General features: G+C 37.1%; 2 protein-coding genes across 3 annotated transcripts in view; one reads left to right on the top strand and one right to left on the bottom strand.

Annotated features, from left to right (window-relative positions):
- Positions 1 to 11,188, top strand: part of slkb (STE20-like kinase b) — a 34,056-nt gene extending 22,868 nt beyond the window's left edge. The window contains exons 12-18 of the mRNA XM_084091755.1: positions 419 to 598; positions 1,321 to 1,450; positions 2,593 to 2,717; positions 2,804 to 2,995; positions 7,346 to 7,471; positions 7,559 to 7,672; positions 9,566 to 11,188. Of these exons, the coding sequence (XP_083947881.1) occupies positions 419 to 598; positions 1,321 to 1,450; positions 2,593 to 2,717; positions 2,804 to 2,995; positions 7,346 to 7,471; positions 7,559 to 7,672; positions 9,566 to 9,712 (1,014 nt within the window). The 3' untranslated portion in view covers positions 9,713 to 11,188. The remainder of the gene's footprint in view (positions 1 to 418; positions 599 to 1,320; positions 1,451 to 2,592; positions 2,718 to 2,803; positions 2,996 to 7,345; positions 7,472 to 7,558; positions 7,673 to 9,565) is intronic.
- Positions 11,189 to 12,333: 1,145 nt separating this feature from the next.
- Positions 12,334 to 20,650, bottom strand: part of col17a1a (collagen, type XVII, alpha 1a) — a 29,245-nt gene continuing 20,928 nt past the window's right edge. For both annotated transcript variants that reach the window (XM_084099537.1, XM_084099538.1), the window contains exons 47-54: positions 20,219 to 20,359; positions 20,068 to 20,136; positions 19,649 to 19,762; positions 19,479 to 19,556; positions 18,309 to 18,353; positions 16,223 to 16,294; positions 12,875 to 12,919; positions 12,334 to 12,781 (exon numbers count right to left, since the gene is read on the bottom strand). In XM_084099537.1, coding sequence (XP_083955663.1) covers positions 12,732 to 12,781; positions 12,875 to 12,919; positions 16,223 to 16,294; positions 18,309 to 18,353; positions 19,479 to 19,556; positions 19,649 to 19,762; positions 20,068 to 20,136; positions 20,219 to 20,359 — 614 coding nt within the window. In that variant the 3' untranslated portion in view covers positions 12,334 to 12,731. The remainder of the gene's footprint in view (positions 12,782 to 12,874; positions 12,920 to 16,222; positions 16,295 to 18,308; positions 18,354 to 19,478; positions 19,557 to 19,648; positions 19,763 to 20,067; positions 20,137 to 20,218; positions 20,360 to 20,650) is intronic.

Below are 20,650 nucleotides of genomic sequence, written 5' to 3'. Positions count from 1 at the left end.
ATTAGATGCTTACACCTTGATTGCTTTCCTGAGACTAGTGGTGATGCCTATCCCAGAAACACTGGCAGCACTCTGTCCGAATTACATCACATGCTTAACAGCTTCATTATTTTTGGAGTGTGTAATCCGTGTCGGACTATTAAGTGGAGGTCAGTATTTTAATCCACCTGAGATTGTGCCTGTTAACCTGGTGGTCAACAGTCATTTTTCCTGTTCATTATTTTTATTCTAGCTAATAAAACTGAACTAAACTTTGGTTGTCATCAGCCAAAGATCTCCAGATTCTCATGTTGTTGTTTTCTCTTGTCAAATTATTTTACATTTGTGGTGCATGTCTGTTTCTATTTATTTCAGTACTTTGAATGGCTCTTTTCTTATAGATCTGTTTTATAATTTCCGTGTTTTCTTGTCTCTCTAGAGTAAGAAGCGTCAGTATGATACGGAGGTGGAGAATATGGAACGGCAGCAGAAACAGACCATCGAGCGCCTGGAACAGGAACACACCGATCGTCTCCGAGACGAAGCCAAACGCATTAAAGCTGAGCAGGACAAAGAGCTCTCCAAGTTTCAGAGCACGCTCAAGAACCGCAAGAAAGAGGTATGGAAGAGTTTAGGATCCCTGCTTTCCAGAAGAAGCATTCTGTTGATTTTTAAACAAACTAATGGATCTGGGGGGAAAAATAACATGATTTGATTTTTTGTCGTTGAGATTTTGGCTTTTCTATTTTTACTGACTGAAGTATTCTTATGGTTTAATTAAGAATCTGTTTACATGTGATTTAACTGACTGTACCTCACAGGATGTGTAGGTCATGTGATGACCGTCTCACCAGCGCCGCCCTGCAGGACGTAAGCGGCATGTCTGTTGACTGTGTGCTGTGAAACATGAAATCTGCTTTCCTTTGCTTTCTTTCCTTGGTTTGGTCGTGAATGCAGGAGTTTAGCCAGTATTACAGATGGTTAAAGCAGTTTCATTCTTATTTTCAACAGTAATGTCGGCATGGAATGGAAGTCGCGATAGTCTTTTCTTCCCTATTGTGATGTTTATCCAATGGCTTCTCGAACAAGAAAAAATTTAGAGCGGGACTTGATTTTGTCCATGGGGAATTAATTGGGTGGTTGTAGTTTGCTATTGGTGAATCTGATGTGAGTGGCAGGTGGCCCCACCAGTAAACATCATCAGAAAACATCTTGAGTCTTTTGTAGTCTAAAATGGTTCACTTAAGGTTTTCTGTTGAGGATACACTGTCAAAAGTGCCCTCTCCCCTTTCAAAATGAATGTGTGCTAGTTGTTAATGTTGTGTTTGTGTGTGTTTAAAGGAGCAGGAGTTTCTTCAGAAGCAGCAGCAGGATCTGGACAGCGCTCTAAAGAAGATCATTCAGCAGCACAAACACGAGCTGGCCACGATCGAGAGAGACTGTCTCAACAACAAGCAGCAGCTCCTGAGAGGTCAGACTGGACATTCCCACTCAATATCATCCTTAAGTCTCATTCAAAGATAAAGAGAGCAAAAGAGGCTTCTTTCAAAAACATCAAAACATCTAACCAACCCCAAACTTTTGAACGTTAGTATATATCGGTACCATATTGGTTGTCAGACAGTAGTAGAGATTTTTCTCTTGTTACTTATTTTGAATGTGCATGTATTTTTACCTTTGCCATCATTTAACTCTCATGTAAAGTTAAAGTTTATTTAATAACACAGTTACATTTTCATACTGTACATCATAATGTTGTGATGCATAAATTTGTAGCGGTTGTAGCATTTTAAAGAATTGCTTGTCGTTTTTTATTTATTTTTAACTTTAGTCAGCCAGAGAATTTTAACATCAGCCATAACATGAAAATAATTATCGGCTCATATCCGATATTTTAAAATGGTTTTAATATCGACGCATACCAACTCTGAGCATACCAAGCTATGTTTCCATCCACCTATTTTATTGCAAAATTTCAAATATCACATAAAATGCTGGATGAAACTTCCAAGATGCGCATAAAAAGCTTGTGCGTACAATTGAGGGAGATATATCATTTTAATATATAATTGTCACAAATAAATCATGTGACTTTGCCTCAACAGAGGATATGATTGGATAACTGGACTGACCAGCGGACCGATTTCATCGCACAGCATCTCAAATGTTGGTTTGGTTGTTCTGAAATCTTTGAGCCAAAGCCATGAAGAAAGTCTTCTTCAGAATGATTTGGTATAATGACTTTCCAGAAGCGTCTCACCCGATTGCGTTCCCAAACATCAGGCATCTGAACGCAAGAGAACATGACAGCGTTTAGTCTGTATGTTCTGAGACGCAAGTCATTTATGATGGAGGAAAAAAGAGCCAGTTTCCCCCCCCCCGTTTTTATTTCAGATATTTTGCGCCAGTTTCCCAGGAATGATTTTGTTCTCTTGAACACATGGGACGCAAATGTTTTATGCGATATTCCACTTTTTAGCATAAGTTAAATTCACAACTTTGGATGGAAACATAGCTATAGTTACCTTACCATGTGCTCTGGTACTGGGCTAGCTTTTGTCACACAGAGTGCCATTCAGTTGATTTAACTTTAGTTCTTCCTGATTCTTGTAGCCAGAGAAGCCGCCATGTGGGAGCTGGAAGAGCGCCACCTACAGGAAAAACACCAGCTGCACAAGCAGCAGCTGAAAGACCAGTACTTCATGCAAAGACACCAGCTGCTCAAAAGACACGAGAAGGTTACTTCAGTTCCCACATCAGCCTTATATGTGCACTTCCAGTTGCTATTGTTGTATTCTTTAACTCTGAGTGTGTTTTTCTACAGGAAATGGAGCAGATGCACAGGTATAACCAGCGTCTGATGGAGGAGATGAAGAGCAAACAGACTCAAGAGAGAACCAGACTGCCTAAGATCCAGCGCAGCGACGCTAAGACCCGCATGGCCATGTTCAAAAAGAGTCTGCGCATCACAACCACAGGGGTCACGCCGGAACTGGAACGTGAGAGGGTCAAACAGGTCAGAGGTCATATCACGTTCAGGCTTAAAGGTGTAGTAAGCGATTCTGATTCATGCTGTTGAAAGTGGATCGGACCAAGACAGTTGTAGCCAATCAGCAGTGAGGGGGCGTGTCCACTCATGATGGGGGAGGAAAGAGAGTGAGATTTTAAGTAAGACTGTAGAAAGAGAGATGGCTGAACGACTTTACAAAAGAGAAAAGTTCAGAGGAATAACACTGGAAAAAAGAAGGGTCATGATCAAGCATGAGCTTTAGGACCCACATCAATATCAGAGAGCTAAGCGGGTAGGCCTGAAACGGACGCAGAGGTTGCGTTGTTTCTGCTCCATATGTGAGTAACATTGGTTTTGCCATGTTTCACAGAACCGAGATATGCTTTATATGCAAGAGTGTAATTGTTTGTCTGGAGCTGCTGGCGACTAACAACCAACTCTAGCTTGTATATACTCTTGTGTACTGTATGTTTTCTTTGTCGTTTGTTCATTATCTTCGCTTTATTTTTCACGAAGCATTATTTTGCTCCGCTTCTACTATGATAAAGTGTATCTTGCATTGTGTGTTCGTGCATTTTGGGGGGCAGAGACATGAAGGGAAAGGGTGTGTTTCTTGGGTTGATTTCAAATATCAGTGGTGTTTCTCAGAAATCACTTACTGCACCTTTAACGGAATCATTTGTTCTAGTCTACATGAACTTACAAAGTTAATTTCTGCAGAATTATGCATGTATGTATAATGATATAAAATTTTGAGATTTGCTCAAATGACATTTTAAGGTCATCTATAAAAAAAATTGTGGAAATTAAAGGCACACTATGCAGTTTTTTTTTTTTTTTTTTTAAACAGCGACCCCTAGAGTCACTGTGGAGTACTTGTATTTAACGTTACTGTCGTAAATACCACTCTGCACTCTTCCGACCGCGCTTTCTTCGTTTTCTTCGCCGACTCTGCCATGATTCACGTCTGAAATGTGTGCTAGTGTCTTCCACTAGAGGCTGCTTCATATGTTGTTGATGTATGTGACGTCATGCCGTAAAGCAAGTTGTGATTCTCGCGAGATTTGTCGGGGCGCCACCTCTCAAACTGGCATTGCTGGTTTTGCAATGCTATCGGGATGATTCACCCTACTGCGAGTTCGTTTACCATCGAAATGATTTCGAAGTAGGCTTGGCGCGATAGTCGGTGTTACACGGTGTTCAGTCGCAACACCGGTTTCATCACTTGCCCACCGCAGCACCGCAAAACATTTTTTTTAAAGCAATTACGCAATATCCATATTTTCTGTCACCAGTTGACTAGCGTTGTATGATCATGCTCAACCATTCAAGCGTGACAAAATAAGAGACCGCGCTGTAAGTCCTGCCTATTACACACGCACACATACATACACACACACACGAAAAAGACGCGCGTCAGTATCGAGTTCTCTTTTTGCCCTTGAACAAGGATTGGTATACCAGTAGCCTAATAATCATGAATGCACTCTCTTGTGTGCATGAATGAATCTTTTAACACATCTCCGGCGAACTTTTCACGCAAAAGAAAAACTCATAAATCGCAGTGAAATTCATGTGGCGTTTCCTGTTGGAACGAGGTTGTTCGTTAAATTCACACGAGCTCTAAACGAATGCGAGACTGCTGCGATTAGTCAAAATTTATTAATGAAACAAAATCAGAGGGAATAGTTTCTTTAATGTATTTTTTTCACCGGTTGGCCGGTCACACGGCTTTCATAGTTTTCAGTTAGGCTAGTGCGGAGATTCCGGGTTTCCCGATAACGATGTATCTAAGCTCTTAAGAGCGTTCTCTATGTGCAAGGTTACACTCGTCACACGCCGCAATTCCACGCGCGTTTCCCAAAAATGCACTTAACATGAATGCGCGAGAACGCGTTCCTGCTACTTAAGAGTCGCTGTCCATTCGTGAAGTGATGAAATGTAACCTTACACAGTGGCGGTCTTAACATAGAGGCATAGGTAGGCGGCTGCTTGGGGCCCCCTACCAGCAGTCGTAGTAGGGGGGCCCCCAACCAACCTCAAAAAAAAAAAAAAAAAGCATCTTATCATCATGAACGCTTCAAAAGCATGGTAAATTGTATTAATATTCTTAAGAAATACGTTGAAACGTTGAAGTAGTAGTTAAAATGTCCAGTTCATGCCTTCATGGTTATCCGTCTCTACACATACACCCCCGACTTTCACAATGAAATGGACTAGTCCGTAACGGTGCGCGGCGCGAAAGATAAACACGCAGTGACAGGAGGAATGGGACGTACACAAACAGAGACGAAACAAGACGAAACGCGAAAATGAAACGAAGTTACCCAAGCGGCTCAGATAAAAGAAAAAAGCGAAAAGACGCAGATAAGTATTTGGCAACGCTGCCAAAGATGACAATTTTTTGTTACTGTTGGGGATACAGACAGGAACAACAACGTCCAAAGCGTTGAACATGCCTCTACAGCAGCAGCATCTAACTTAACGTTAGCTGTGAAGTGGCGCTAGGTGAGAATAATGTTAACACACTCACATGGATATACGTGGATTTGCTTGGAGCAAAATGCAACATCACCTCTCCCAAGTTCGCCCCTCTTACGTTACCCCCTTACTATAAATAACGTTTTGGCGCTTGTAAATGTGACGTGACAGATCACTAGCAGCAGGTGAACCGAATCGATCCTCTCTACTAGCTAATAGTGAATAAACACGAATGAACAATGTTGAAAGATATAGTAGCCTACAACTTACAGAAATGTATATTCCTTATATATCGATCAATCAGTGTTTTTCAACCTTGGAAAGACGTCAATAAAACAGCTGGAGAACAATTATGTCACTTAACGTTACGTTACCTCAGGAAAGCCGTAATATATGTTATAGCATGTTAGTTGGCTAGAAAAAAGAGATTATTTTGCTAAATATGTGTAATATATTACATATTTAGTATATATTTTTTACTTTTATTATTAAAATTGTTATTATAATAAAAACACATTATGTTTAATTTGAGTTTAATATATGTTTACAGCATTATGTGAGTTTTTTTTTTCTTTGGAAAAATTAACGCCTATCTTGCGTACCTAATTTTTATCCAAATGAGTCAAAATTGAATTGAATTGAATTGAAATCGTGAAATTTGTGTCAAGCAATAAAAAAACCCGTAGCTTACCAGAAATTGTACCATGTAAACATTGTAACATGTTTCTGTTTAGTTACTAAAATGTTTTGACATCACAATACACTTATTGTGATGCTAGATTGTTCTGGTGTTATCTGAAACAGTGTAACGATGTATCTCTGTTGGGTGCCATTGTGACTATTAGTTTGTGTAGTGCAGTGCTACACTTTGTGTGTTCTCTGCTTTTTGGATTAAAGAAAATGTATGCAGGATTTAAAGGGAAAGTTTTTTAATTTTTTTTCCTCTCCAACCTTTACTTCCCTGTAGATTAGCTTTACCTGCCTATCCACCATTCAGTCTGTAAATTTTTTTTTCGTTCTCTTTTAAAGATCGAATGGGGGGGCCCCATACATACTTTCGCCTTGGGCCCCCAATTTGCTAAATCCGCCACTGACCTTACATGGTGTATTCTTATTCTTTTTAATAAACGTTTTATGTTTAATATAAGCGTTTGCGTTTTTCAAGAATAATAACGAACCCACCATTCAAACACTGTGGTTGAATCCGAAATCGCGCCCTATAGCCTATAGGGCGTTATTGTTCTCAACATGATCTAAAGCAGTGAAAAATAGAGGACACTGACAACGCGCGGAAAAGACAGGACCAAGCAGGTAATATTTAATATGAAACAAAGTCTCGACTTTCAAATTTGGTCAGTCAAATATAAAATAGGCCTACCGTTTTTTGGCTCTTTAATGTGTTGTGACAGATTGCCTCAGTTAAAGCCAAGTTCAAATCCACCGAAGTTAATCAATAACTCTTCTGACTGCTTTGTCGCACAAAAATGGTGGAATTTGATTGGTCAGATCGCATGTCAATCAAACTCAATACCAATGATGAATTGACGCCATGTAAAAAAAAAAAAAAATTACATCACTCTAACACCCCCCACCCCCACGATGAAACCGGTAATACCGGTGTTGTCACAAGTCGATTAACCGGTGGGAGAATATTATCACCGTCACATCTCTATTTCGAAGCTGTTATATTAAGATACAAATCTTGCATAGTGTGCCTTTAACATGCTCAAATAAATCGATGGATACCAATTCATATCAGTATGGTGCAGATATATTGTGCATCCCTAAATATTTAAACTTATTGCACAGATCATTTTCTTCTTGTAGTTAGTGTTTGTGTAGTAATTCTCGTATATTTGTGTGGCCAATGAACAGTTTGCAGCACAGGAGGAGAAGAGACAAAAGAACGAGCGTCTCCATCAACTCCAGAAACATGAGAATCAGATGAGAGACCTGCAGACGCAGTGCGACGCCAACGCCAGAGAACTCCAGCAGCTGCAGGTACACTGGAGCATTCAGGACCAGAGGAACAATACAGCATGTGTATAAAAACGAAACGCTAACGTGCCTTGTGTGTGTGTGTTGTAGAATGAGAAGTGTCATCTGTTGATCGAGCATGAGACTCAGAAGCTGAAGGAGCTGGATGAGGAGCACAGCGCAGAGCTCAAGGACTGGAGAGAGAAACTCAGACCCCGCAAGAAGGTACGACACTCAATCGTAGTTCTGAAGGGCCAATCACTTGTTTCGCAATGTTGCACATGAAACCTGCAATGCTAATTTATATAGACTAGCATTCGAAAGTTTCGGGTCGGTACATTTTTTTAAAATGTTTTTGAAAGAAGTCTCTTATTCTCACTAAACTGAAATATTATTACAATTTGAAATAACTGTTATCTATTTTATTATATTTTAAAATGTAATTTATTCATGTGATCAAAGCTGAATTTTCAGCATCATTACTCCAGTCTTCAGTGTCACGATCCTTCAGAAGTCATTCTAATATGATGATTTGATGATCAAGAAGCAATTCTTATTATTATCAATGTTGAAAACAGTTTATGCTGCTTCATATTTTTGTGGAAAAAATACATTTTTCTTCATCTTTGATAAATAGAAAGTAAAAAAAAAACAGCATTTATTTGAAATAGAAATCTTTTGCTACATTATACATGTATTGACTGTCACTTTTGATCAATTTAATGCATCCTTGCTGAATAAGATATTAATTTATTTCTTACTGACCCCAAACGGTTGTGTTTTTAATTTTCACTTTTTTATTGGTTATTTTTAATCTTAATTAAACCAATATATTGTAATGTTAAGCAATTAAACTTCATCATAATAATTCAAATTACTGAGACTTTTCAAAGCTGCACTCATTTTTCCCTTATTAAAGATGCCATGTTGAGATCACTTGACCAGCCAAATGTACTTTTTTTTTTCTCTTCAAAATTTTGGTAAACCCCCTATCACAGAACTTTCTCACACATAAATAATTGACTATTCGCCTTATTCACCTCGAACGTTCCACCGAGCCTGAGGGGTACACTTACCACTTCCGGGAGTTCTTACAACGCGAGTTCTCAGTGCAATGGCGCCTCACTGCTGTGTTCCCCGATGCACTTCAATTAAGTAGGTTGTATCAGTAGATAAAGAGCTCCCGCACACTATCGTTAAATTTCCTGATAAAGTGTGTGAACGAAATGTTGATAATAAATATTTATTTTAATCGCAAGTAACGATAGTGTGCGGGAGCTCTTTATCTAAGGTCCTCTCTTTTAAAATTGTAATTTTTATTAAAATATCTAGCATTGTTATGTAAATCTCTACAACTGAAATCTTAATATCCACATATTCAAACCTTGAATAGAAAGTGTTCATCTTTACGAATCTGTACAAAGCCTTAACCATCATTATTGTTCTTCTTTATGAATCTATACAAATATGTGAACTTGTATTGTTACCATAGCACCTTATCATGGTCAGTGTATCACAGGATCAGTCCCTGTCAGACCTTATAATCACTTCTCATGCTCTTTACTTTTACATGTGAGTGATTTGATTGTTTTACATGTATGTGTGTGTATGTACAGTATAAGCTACTGGATGTGTACCTATCTAAAGAATAAAGTACAATTGTATTACACATGGATGATGTCCTTCATAACTTTATAATTTAATATACCAGAATATCATAAAACATAAAAAAAAAACATTGATAGGCACACTGGCCTAGGTTTGTAAAGGTAACCATGTACATAGAAGTATGGAAAAGGAACCGGAACAGGTCAGAACATAAGAAATTACATTAGGGACAAACCATTTTGTATCGTTAATTCGGGCAGACAGGAAAGATTGGTGGTCCACACTGGAAGATCGTATGCGTCGGAGTCAAACTTCCGGGTTTGTGTACCCCTCAACGGCGTTCGGGTTTTCAAAATGGCCGCCAGGTGAATAAGGCGAATGGCAGTCTATGAAAAGCTTTTGTGTCATGCTTCATCCGCACCACTAGATGTCAGCAAAACATTACTGAGTGGACACTTCCACCATGTTTGATTAGTGCATTTACTAAGAACATGAAATCTCTCTGTCCAGGCCCTGGAAGATGAGTTCGCCCGTAAGCTACAAGAGCAGGAAGTGTTCTTCAAAATGACCGGGGAGTCTGCATGCCTTAACCCCTCCTCCCAGAGCCGGATCTCAAAGTTCTACCCCGTCCCGAGCGTCCACTCCACTGGGTTTTAAAGCACAGAGATGCTGAACTGCTATGTGACTGAACCTCTGCTGCCTTCTTCCCTCTGATCGCGGCTGTCAGTCAGAACGGATGGTTGAATTCTTCCATTAAGCTACAGGCTATTGCTTTGATTTTATTTAGTTTTATTTAAGCTTTAAATGTGGATTTTCAGTGTGGTTGGTTTTCCAAAACATTTCAGTGATGGTTTATGAAAGATACTGTGATTTAATTCTATATGCCACTTAATGAATCTTTTTTTCCATTTTCTTCTTCTTCTTTTTTTATTTATTTAAAAAATGTCATAATTTTACCTCTATTTTTTTTGGTCTCAAAGTATTAATCGTGGTTTACTGTGGTATTTTTAGGACTATTTGCAAACACGGAATGACTGTTCAACTTCGGGCTGATTTGCTTGAGTAAAGAGTCAATGGTTATGATATCAGTGGTTAAGAGAACCAAGCGAATGATTTAAATATCAAAATCAGTCAGAATAAAGCCATTGATTCTACCAAGCAACATTTTTTACCATTCTAATGAAGTTTAATTGCACATTATTTAGAGAAATACATTTTCAGGACATAATGTTAATTCATGATTTCTTGGTTATTTCCTGTATGAATTACAGGATATAAATATATTTGAATTTCCATGCTCTCGCATCACTTTTTGTGAGCTTTGTTTATTATCATAAAATGGATTTATATTTTAAGTAGCATTCATTTCTTTGAAGAATTTTAGCATATAAACCACACTGTATGCAAATATTCTGACATTACTGTGGTAAGAAGTGCATTTGCACTTGCTATGCAATGTGAACATGTAGCTGCATTAATCATCTCAACTACAATTCATCTACAAACTTTAAAGCAAAACAGCTTAATCTTTTCATATTGTCATACTGTGTAGCCTATTCTCCGAAAAAATGGCATTTTTTCCCCCGATTACATGCGTAACTGGAGATTCACCCAAAAAGACATCTCTACACTTATGTGTGTACTTTTCGGTAAGACTGTAACGTTATAGAGGATGATGTTTCCTGTAAAGCAATTTCATTTAATTAAACGTGTTGTTGTTTTTTAGCATTTTTTAGTAAAAGATTTTTTTTTTTTTTTAATCTAAGTTCACTTTCAACATGCAGTTCTAAATGTGTTTACTGCATTTACATTTGTGGTGTAACGTTAGTCCGTAAAAACCGCACAAAACGACTGTGAAATCTGTGGAAAAAAAGACAGAAAACATGAAGTTCTTGTCATTGATAAAACCTGAGAGCATTGTTCATGGTTTATTGTAAAGAGAGTGCTGTGCGCCTTCTGATACAGGAATTCCTGCAGGTAGTCACATAAGTACTTTTTTTGTCTTTGTCGTACGCATTTTCTCATGAGGTAAAATTCACAGCATAACAGTTGTAAGATGTATTGTGTTTGTGTCAAATATCAAATCATTGTGATTATAGGAAGCTACTGTAATTAAAGCATTTGTGGTGAATAGTTCAGTTGTGTGGGTCTCTGTATTCAAGTGTCTCTCTGTTTATGAATATGAGGCAAATACTTTAGGTATAGAATGACCGCACACTCATATTACTAGAAAGTGCAACGCGTAATATGGCGAAATAAGTCCCGCCTTCTAAATAAAAGAACCTATCGCCGATTGATTGCAACAGTTCCTGCCATCTTTTTAAGTGCCACTGATTCTGGAAGTATTTTTCAATTAATTGTTCTCATGGATTCTAAAAGAATCTTTGTTAAAGCGATTTGAAGCTTTTGAAAATCTGACAAAAATTCAAAGGTTCAAGACTGGGCACTTTAGGGAGGGAAAGAACTACAATCCCATGAAGCATTGCAAATGTTATATTGCAAATATAAAACTACTCATTTACGGATTACATTTATAAAAAACAATGTATTTTTTACAGTTTATTCCAAAATATGTGTATACACAAACATTTCAGTATTTTGAGAGCATAGGGAGATCGATTCGATTACACTTATCACTCATAGTGCTTCATGGGAGTGGGCGGAGCTAACAAGATCATTTGGACTCTCTGATTGGTGTAACAGCTGCCATTAGAAACTCCAGTTGCTGTAGAAAGTCTGTGTAGAGCCATAAGGCTATTAATAATGTTACTCAATGTCATGGCTGTATTTAACTATTTTTCTGACCTCCCCATGTGGTTAAGGGAAAGAATTGCACTCCTTTTGGAGATTTCCTGAAGGTAGCCATCTTAAACAGGAAGTGATGTGGCAAGGGGGAAGGGAGACAGTTTTTTGACCTACGTTACACACCACACTGCTTGTTTTGGAGGAAGAGTTTTGTCTTTAAGTTTTCACCTTTTTGTTACAATAAAGTTCAAGTCTTGTTAAAACAGGCGTAGCGTCATAGATATTTTCCCTCACGGAAGTGGCTAAAGAAGGAAAGGAAGCCACTACAGTCTGCGATTCACGTTATGACTGCACATGTGTATTGCCTGAAAAATGCTGTTTTGATTTGAGTTTTTATCAGATAGTTGTTTTCAGATTTCCATGGTGATTTCCAAGTTTAGTCAACAGCTTTGGAAAATTGTATGTTTCAAAGATGGCCGCTGAGTGAAATGACTTGCCTTGAAGGGACTTTGATATGAGGCCTTCAGAAGTCTCAGTTTAAAAACAAAACAAAAATCTTTATTTCTCAATCTCAAAGTCAAGCCACATTTGATGCTATTGAAAGTCTGTAATAATGAAAGCGTTTTAGCACATCAAATGACAAAAAGCTAATTTTAAACATCCACATCCCCAGATTATGTTAAATCCCATTTTGCAGTCATGCACTCACATATGACGAGGAAAAAAATTCAATCTTTTTTCTTTAAAAAACTGAAGTAATACATTTTAATTTGTTCTTGTAATTCTTGTAAATTTAGTGTGAATATGTTTATATTTTGGTAACAAATCATTGTAAAAAAAAAAGAGAAAAAAAAGAGAAAAGTCTAAATTAAAATATGTACATGTCATTTTTAAAGCATTAGCTGCTAAAGGCAAACACACTGCCGTCTGTCTAAATTCCTGTGCTCCTCCTCCTCCTCCGAGTGACGTATGAAGCCTCACCTGTGGGGAAAAAAGGTTTGTCATGACATTATTATCATGAAGTAATATACAGTATCTAATGATCAATTATATATTTTGTAAACTGGCTCATACCCCTGTCTCCTTTCATTCCTGGGGCGCCTGGGGGGCCTGGAAAACCTGGATTGTACAATAGTAAAATTACAAGTTGAAACAAATGTTGATAAATGATATTTGAACACTTGTCCATGCAAACAGCAATTTCAAGGAATACTTATACTTATATTTATATTGTGGTCAAGGAACCACTTATAAATGACTTACAACTGAACGTTATTATAAAGTGTTACCGGTAAGGTGTTTTCATTAATTTTATATTTTAATATATTTGAAACCTACCAGATGCAGACATTTTTGTTAATTTTGGTTAAAAATACACAATGTATGTTACTGAAGCTGTAAGCCTAAATCATCTTTTTGAGTAACTTTTCAACTTTTTTAACTTCTGTTTATGCATTACTGACGTAATTTTTATGGATTTGTTTCTTTTTGAACAGGACTAAGTCAATTCACTTCTTAGTCTTCACACAGGTCCCAAATCAAGGTAACTAGGTTTAATTGCTATGCTATGAAGCCTCACCTGTGGGGAAAAAAGGTTTGTCATGACATTATCATGCTTGATTTGATTTTATTTATAGCGCCAGATTACAATTTGTTATTTTATTTTTAAAAAACTAAATAGCCCTTAAGTAATATGTTATTTATCTTATTTCCACGATGGCATGTCTTTTCTGTCTGTGTTTGCGCGTTTACAATTATCCCAATGAGTGCGCAAGCGCGCACACTCACACAAACAAACACTTGCGTCAAATACAGATGAGCACTAGCGGACAGAGAGCGCGCGGCGGGAAATATGTCGCTGAACTGAAGATGGCAACACTCGCTCTACTGCGAGTAGCAGCCGGAGTAGCTCTCCTGCTCCAAGTCTACGCCCGTTTCACACATATTTCGTTTGCAGTGCGTGTGCGGTGAGTATTTTTTCCCGTACCCATGTTTACAGAGCTTTCACACTGCACGCGGATGCAGTCCGTCGATGATCGATCCGTTCCAGTTGCGGTGCGTATACAGCAGTGCAGCGATCGTTTCCGCACCGAGTCTACTTTTGCCGTTTATATACTGTCTATGATTTCTGCTGTGCTGAAAACGCTGAATTAAAGTGACAGCGCATGTTTCGTGGTCAAAATGAACACAGATTGACCTGAAAATGTAGTCATTTCACCATAAGTGCGATTAATTAAATAAAATGTAGTAATCTCACCATAAATTTATTTAATTAAATACTACTTTTTTCACTTTAAGACCGGGGTAAAGCAAGGAAAACTACAATTTACCTCAACAAGGCGACAACTGTTATGCATTCGTGGAGGTGGAAAAACAAGTTCTTTGTGACATGCAAGATTTATTGTATTAAAATTTAAATGCAAAAGATTTTAATATAAATACATGGTTAAATATTTTACCACTTGCTTGAGCAACTTAATATATAATTATATAGAAGTAATGCATTGAATAATACATTGTTTAAATTGTGTTTAAACGTGAACGCGCGTTCACAGCAGTGCTGCGTCTGACAGGATTATTCTCTCCAATAAATGCATCATAGAAATAAAAACTTCTCACAAAAAAAGCCCATTTAAAATTTGTTTGTCATATAAATGTATTAACTAACATTAACGAACAATGAATGAGCAATATATTTGTTAGTATTTATAAATCTTTTTTTAGTTGTTAGTTAAAAAATAAAACTATTTAAGCTCTGGTCCATTAATATTAACAAATACTTCTATAAATTTAACAAAGGTTATTTGCAAAAGTCAATTTTAAAAATATTTAAATATGTTTTTTTAATTTTTTTAAAGCGATATCTTATGTTAACATTTTTTTTTTTAACATTTGTGTTTTATGTTAACTTTTACAAAGCATTACCCTCCCAGACAACCAATTAATGTGACACATAGATAGATAGTGTCTGTGTCAATTTTCCCCCCCCCCCCCAAACCTGTAAACCTAGGGGAAACACTGAACACTTATCCGTGCAAACTAGTAAACATGCAGGGCCACTGATGACGGCGGATAAACAGTTATCGCACATTCACTGGTAGGGACGAAACATCAACAATATGCTTTACATTGACTATGGCCTGCCCATACTTTGACTACAAACTTGGTCCTCAAATCATTACGTATTTTGCAATACATGTAATGTAACTTCATAACGTTGCACTCTTTCTATAAGTTATAAATAGCTAGCAAGATAATATAATGGTAACGTTACAGTATGTAAGTAATTATTCTAGCGATGTGTAATGCTAAATAAGGTTTGCTAGTACATTATTTCAGTAACATGACAAGCCAGTGAATTAGCAGGTTTCTATTGTTGCTTTGCACAGTGCGTGACATTTTATCTGCAGCCAATGTTATGCGGCTAGAGTTTTGACACCGAGTCAATGGGCTCCGATGGGCTTGTTTATCGTCATCGGTCTTTTTCCGTTTACCTTTCTTTGTTGCATGAGCTGGTGCCACTCGAGAAATTGGCAGTTTTGGTTGTTTGTCCGCCATTAGCACAACTGCGCGGCACACCGGCTATCTTGATTTTGAACGGTGCGCGCTGTGCGAGAGAGGGGGGTGATCAGCGCGTACACAAGCATGATTGACACACTGCTAAGACACTCCTCCTGGCTCTGATTGGTTGTTTCTTACCGGGAGCGGTGTATTTCTGCAAATGGCCATTGGGAGGAGCCTGAGGAGCTTGATTTTTTCACAGATTATCTGTCTCATATTCTACTGTCAGGACATAATGACAGTTTTAACAAATATGTAAAAAATACATTTTTACAGAAGTTACCAACTGCAGCTTTAATTGAACCTTTTCCGCATGCCATCACCGTTTTCAGATTCACATTTTTGTTGTTTAAACAGATGATAACCGTTTCGTTTTCAGTATCGTTGCACTTTGAAACCCATTTTCAAAAGCTTGCATTTTTAGGCCAAAACGTACGGTGGCCGAAAGATCTCAACGCGCTGCAAAAAAAAACATAATTTATTAAACATTTATGAAACGCATATTCATGTTTTGTAAATGATTAGTTAATTATTTACTAATCACTTGTAAATGACTTGTAACAGAATTTACAAAACATACATAAAATGTTAATATATCACTTGCTAATCATTTATGAATGCTTTGTAAATGATTAGTTCATCATTAACTAACCACTTATAAATGACTTACAACTGAACGTTATTATAGAGTGTTACCCATGACGGAGTCAATTCACTTTCTAATATCTTCACACTAAATGAAGGTAACTAGGTTTAATTGCTATGAAGCCTCACCTGTGGGGAAAAAAGGTTTGTCATGACATTATCATGAAGAAATATGCATCTTATGATCAATAATATATTTTGTAATCTGGCTCATACCCATTTCTCCTTTCATTCCTGGGATTCCTGGGCGGCCTGAGGGGCCTTGGATGCCCGGGAAGCCGTCACGGCCTGGAAAACCCGGATTGTACAATAGTAAAATTACAAGTTGAAACAAATGTTGATAAATGATATTTGAACACTTGTCCATGCAAACAGCAATTTCAAGGAATACTCTGGATTAACCCTGTAAAGCCTGACACACTGTATTAAATAATAGTAAAAAAAAATTGTTAATTGAACTGAAAATTAAAATAAAAATCTAAAATGCATATGTTTTGTTGAGCATCACATTAGATGTTTGATTTGATTTATGCATGCCAGGCCAGTAGTTAGCAATGTCACTTTGTAAGGAAAGACTAAACGCCTGCGCACATGCGCATTCTTTTATGGAGCACTTGCGGCAAACGCATATATACGTAAAAATACGCATGCCATCACCGTTTTCAGATTCACATTTTTGTTGTTTAAACAGATGATAACCGTTTCGTTTTCAGTATCGTTGCACTTTGAAACCTGTTTTCAAAAGCTTGCGTTTTTAGGCCAAAACGTACGGTGGCCGAGAGATCTCAACGCGCTGCAACTGAAGAAAACACATGCAAATTAAGAAAACATCTTCATCAGTTTTACAACACATGTTGTAAAACTGTATTTGTGTATTTGGTTGTGTTGTGAGTATTTGGAGCACACGTGTTGTAAAACTGATGAAGATGTTTTCTTAATTTGCGTGTGATTTTTCTATTTGCATGTGTTTTCTTCAGTTGCAGCGCGTTGAGATCTCTCGGCCACCGTAAAAATGTCCTTGTCGTGTAAATGAGCAGCCAAAACGCATACAAAGTTGGTAACACTTTACAATAACATTCAGTTGTACGTCATTTATAAGTGGTTATGATGAACTAATCATTCACAAAACATTTATAAATGATTAGCAAGTGATATACTAACATTTTATGTATGTTTTGTAAATTCTGTTACAAGTCATTTACAAGTGATTAGTAAATGATTAACTAATAATTTATGAAACATGACTATGCATTCATAAATGATTAATAAGTAATATGTTCATTATTTTATGTATGTTTTGTAGATTCAGTTTAAGTCATTTACATTTTAGTTAATGATTAACTAATCATTTACAAAATATGAATATGCGTTTAATAAATTGTTACTTGTTTTGTATGTTTTGCTAACAGGTGCACAGTGGTTAAAGACTCCATGTGTTTCAGAGAAGACAGTTGTCTTTACCCTCACCAGTCAGCACTTACACTGCAGCACACACTACACTACACACTACAGAAGACAGCTGTCTATACCCTCACCAGTCAGCACTTACACTACAGTGTTCAACACCTGTTATAGATGATGTGTAAACGCATGAATAAATCATTTACAACACTTTCTGCATCCCCTAATCTAAAGTGTTGTTCACTTGTAAATGTGTTACACATCATTCGTAGATAAGATTCGTTGATCTTATGCCTTATTGATTCTTGAAGTGGTAATCCACGAATGATGTGTAACACATTTACAAGTGATGAATAGTTTACACTTTAGATTAGGGGACGCAGAAAGTGTTGTAAATGATTTATTCATGCGTTTGCACATCATTGTGTTGAACACTGTTACTTACCTGTTACAAATGATCTGTACGTGTATACAAGGCATTTACAACACTTTCTGCACCCTCTAATTTCTACATACATACAAAAAAAAACATAATTTATTAAACATTTATGAAACGCATATTCATGTACTAATCACTTGTAAATGACTTGTAACAGAATTTACAAAACATACATAACATGTTAATATATCACTTGCTAATCATTTATGAATGCTTTGTAAATGATTAGTTCATCATTAACTAACCACTTATAAATGACTTACAACTGAACGTTATTATAGAGTGTTACCCATGACGGAGTCAATTCACTTCCTAATATCTTCACACTAAATCAAGGTAACTAGGTTTAATTGCTATGCTATGAAGCCTCACCTGTGGGGAAAAAAGGTTTGTCATGACATTATCATGAAGAAATATACAGCATCTTATGATCAATTATATATTTTGTAAACTGGCTCATACCCATTTCTCCTTTCATTCCTGGGAAGCCTGGTAAGCCTGCAGGGCCTGGAAAACCCGGATTGTACAATAGTAAAATTACAAGTTGAAACAAATGTTGATAAATGATATTTGAACACTTGTCCGTGCAAACAGCAATTTCAAGGAATACTCTGGATTAACCCTGTAAAGCCTGACTCACTGTATTAAATAATAGTAAAAAAAAAATGGATTTGTTAATTGAACTGAAAAATAAAATAAAAATCTAAAATGCATATGTTTTGTTGAGCATCACATTTGATGTTTGATTTATGCATGCCAGGCCAGTAGTTAGCAATGTCACTTTGTAAGGAAAGACTAAACGCCTGCGCACATGCGCATTCTTTTATGGAGCACTTGCGGCAAACGCATATATACGTAAAAATACGCATGCCATCACCGTTTTCAGATTCACATTTTTGTTGTTTAAACAGATGATAACCGTTTCGTTTTCAGTATCGTTGCACTTTGAAACCTGTTTTCAAAAGCTTGCGTTTTTAGGCCAAAACGTACGGTGGCCGAGAGATCTCAACGCGCTGCAACTGAAGAAAACACATGCAAATTAAGAAAACATCTTCATCAGTTTTACAACACATGTTGTAAAACTGTATTTGTGTATTTGGTTGTGTTGTGAGTATTTGGAGCACACGTGTTATAAAACTGATGAAGATGTTTTCTTAATTTGCGTGTGATTTTTCTATTTGCATGTGTTTTCTTCAGTTGCAGCGCGTTGAGCTCTCTCGGCCACCGTAAAAATGTCCTTGTCGTGTAAATGAGCAGCCAAAACGCATACAAAGTTTAGTTGAACACGGTGTTGTGTAAACGTCCCCAGATGCCTTAGAAATTTCCTGAATAAAACAATTTTAATATGTTTTAATTTATTTTATATTTTAATATATTTGAAACCTACCAGATGCAGACATTTTGTTCATTTTGGTTAAAAATACATGTTTGTTACTGAAGCTGTAAGCCTAAATCATCTTTTTGAGTAACTTTTCAACTTCTGTTTATGCATTACTGACGTAATTTTTACGAATTTGTTTCTTTGTGAACAGGACTAAGTCACTTCAATTCACAGATACCAAATGAAGGTAACTAGGTTTAATTGCTTTGCTGGCCAATTTCATATGTCCGTGTGATAAATAGAACTTGTACCTCTTTGTCCCATGGGTCCTACGGGTCCTGAGCGTCCCCTATCCCCTCTCTGCCCCGGTGGTCCAATCATATTGTGTTCTGTGGAAATTATGCATTTGTAATTATATTTGTAAATAAATTATTCATATTAAATGCATACAAATTGTTCTTTTGAACAAGTTCCTTCTTGCCTCTAATATAGTCCATTATTTCAGTCATGTTGGTCAGATGTATGCTGACTCCTGGAGGCCCTGGTGCTCCAGGATTTCCTACCGGACCAGCTTGGCCCTCTAACAGGTTATTAGCTGTGGAAAAATGCAAACACATAAAACTCAATAATTCTTACAATAAATCTATAAAGGTACTAACAATATCTTGTTCACATTTACCTTTATGCATTTAGCAGACGCTTTTATACAAAGCGACTTACAAAAGACAAACGAAAGCAATTTGTTAAAAAGCCAACAATATTCGTAGTATACAATGCAAAATTTATTAAACTACTATTAGGAAGCAAGCTAGAGAAGAGAAGAAATGCAGAGAGGATGTTTTTTTTGATATGCGTATGTGTGTAAGTGCATTTTAGGTCGTCACATGTAGCGTCACTTACACTTAATGTAATCTGCAACCTGTTTAGCGATGGCTGGATAATCCAAATTACCGTTTACAATTGGGTGCCCTGCAGAAGTAAACAAACTGCCATTAAACTGCTAAAAAAAAAGACTTAAATACGAAATAGAGTTAATAAACACTGTTATTACTCTTGATGTACTCCTGAGGCTCTGCACGGATTGGCTGTTGGTTTTCATTCACCGCGTAAGACACTATTCCTCCAGAGCTTCCTGGTGGTCCTTGAGGTCCTGGGGGGCCCGGGGGTCCTGGCAGACCTCTGAAACCAGCATCTGCAAATGTGATATAACATAATTTTAATACTTGCAGCTATATAAAAATAACCTTGATAATATTTCAAAGTGTGCAGCTGTTGTCGCCAACTCTTCAGGGGGTGTTTCCCAAAGCCAGCTATGGTCACAAGTTCTGTCCTTACTAATAGAGTTCTAGGGAACTTGCGACCATAGTTGGCTGACGATGCTTTTGGGAAACGCACCCCAGAATAGTAGTTGACAGATATTTTCAATGGCCAATCCCTAACTATTACATTTGGTCCACCACATCCTGAAATGGTTAGTCTTCAA

This window comes from Abramis brama (assembly GCF_963993115.1).
Source record: "Abramis brama genome assembly, chromosome: 2".
Classification (NCBI taxonomy): domain Eukaryota; kingdom Metazoa; phylum Chordata; class Actinopteri; order Cypriniformes; family Leuciscidae; genus Abramis; species Abramis brama.
This window is presented reverse-complemented; position numbering and strand designations above follow the sequence as displayed.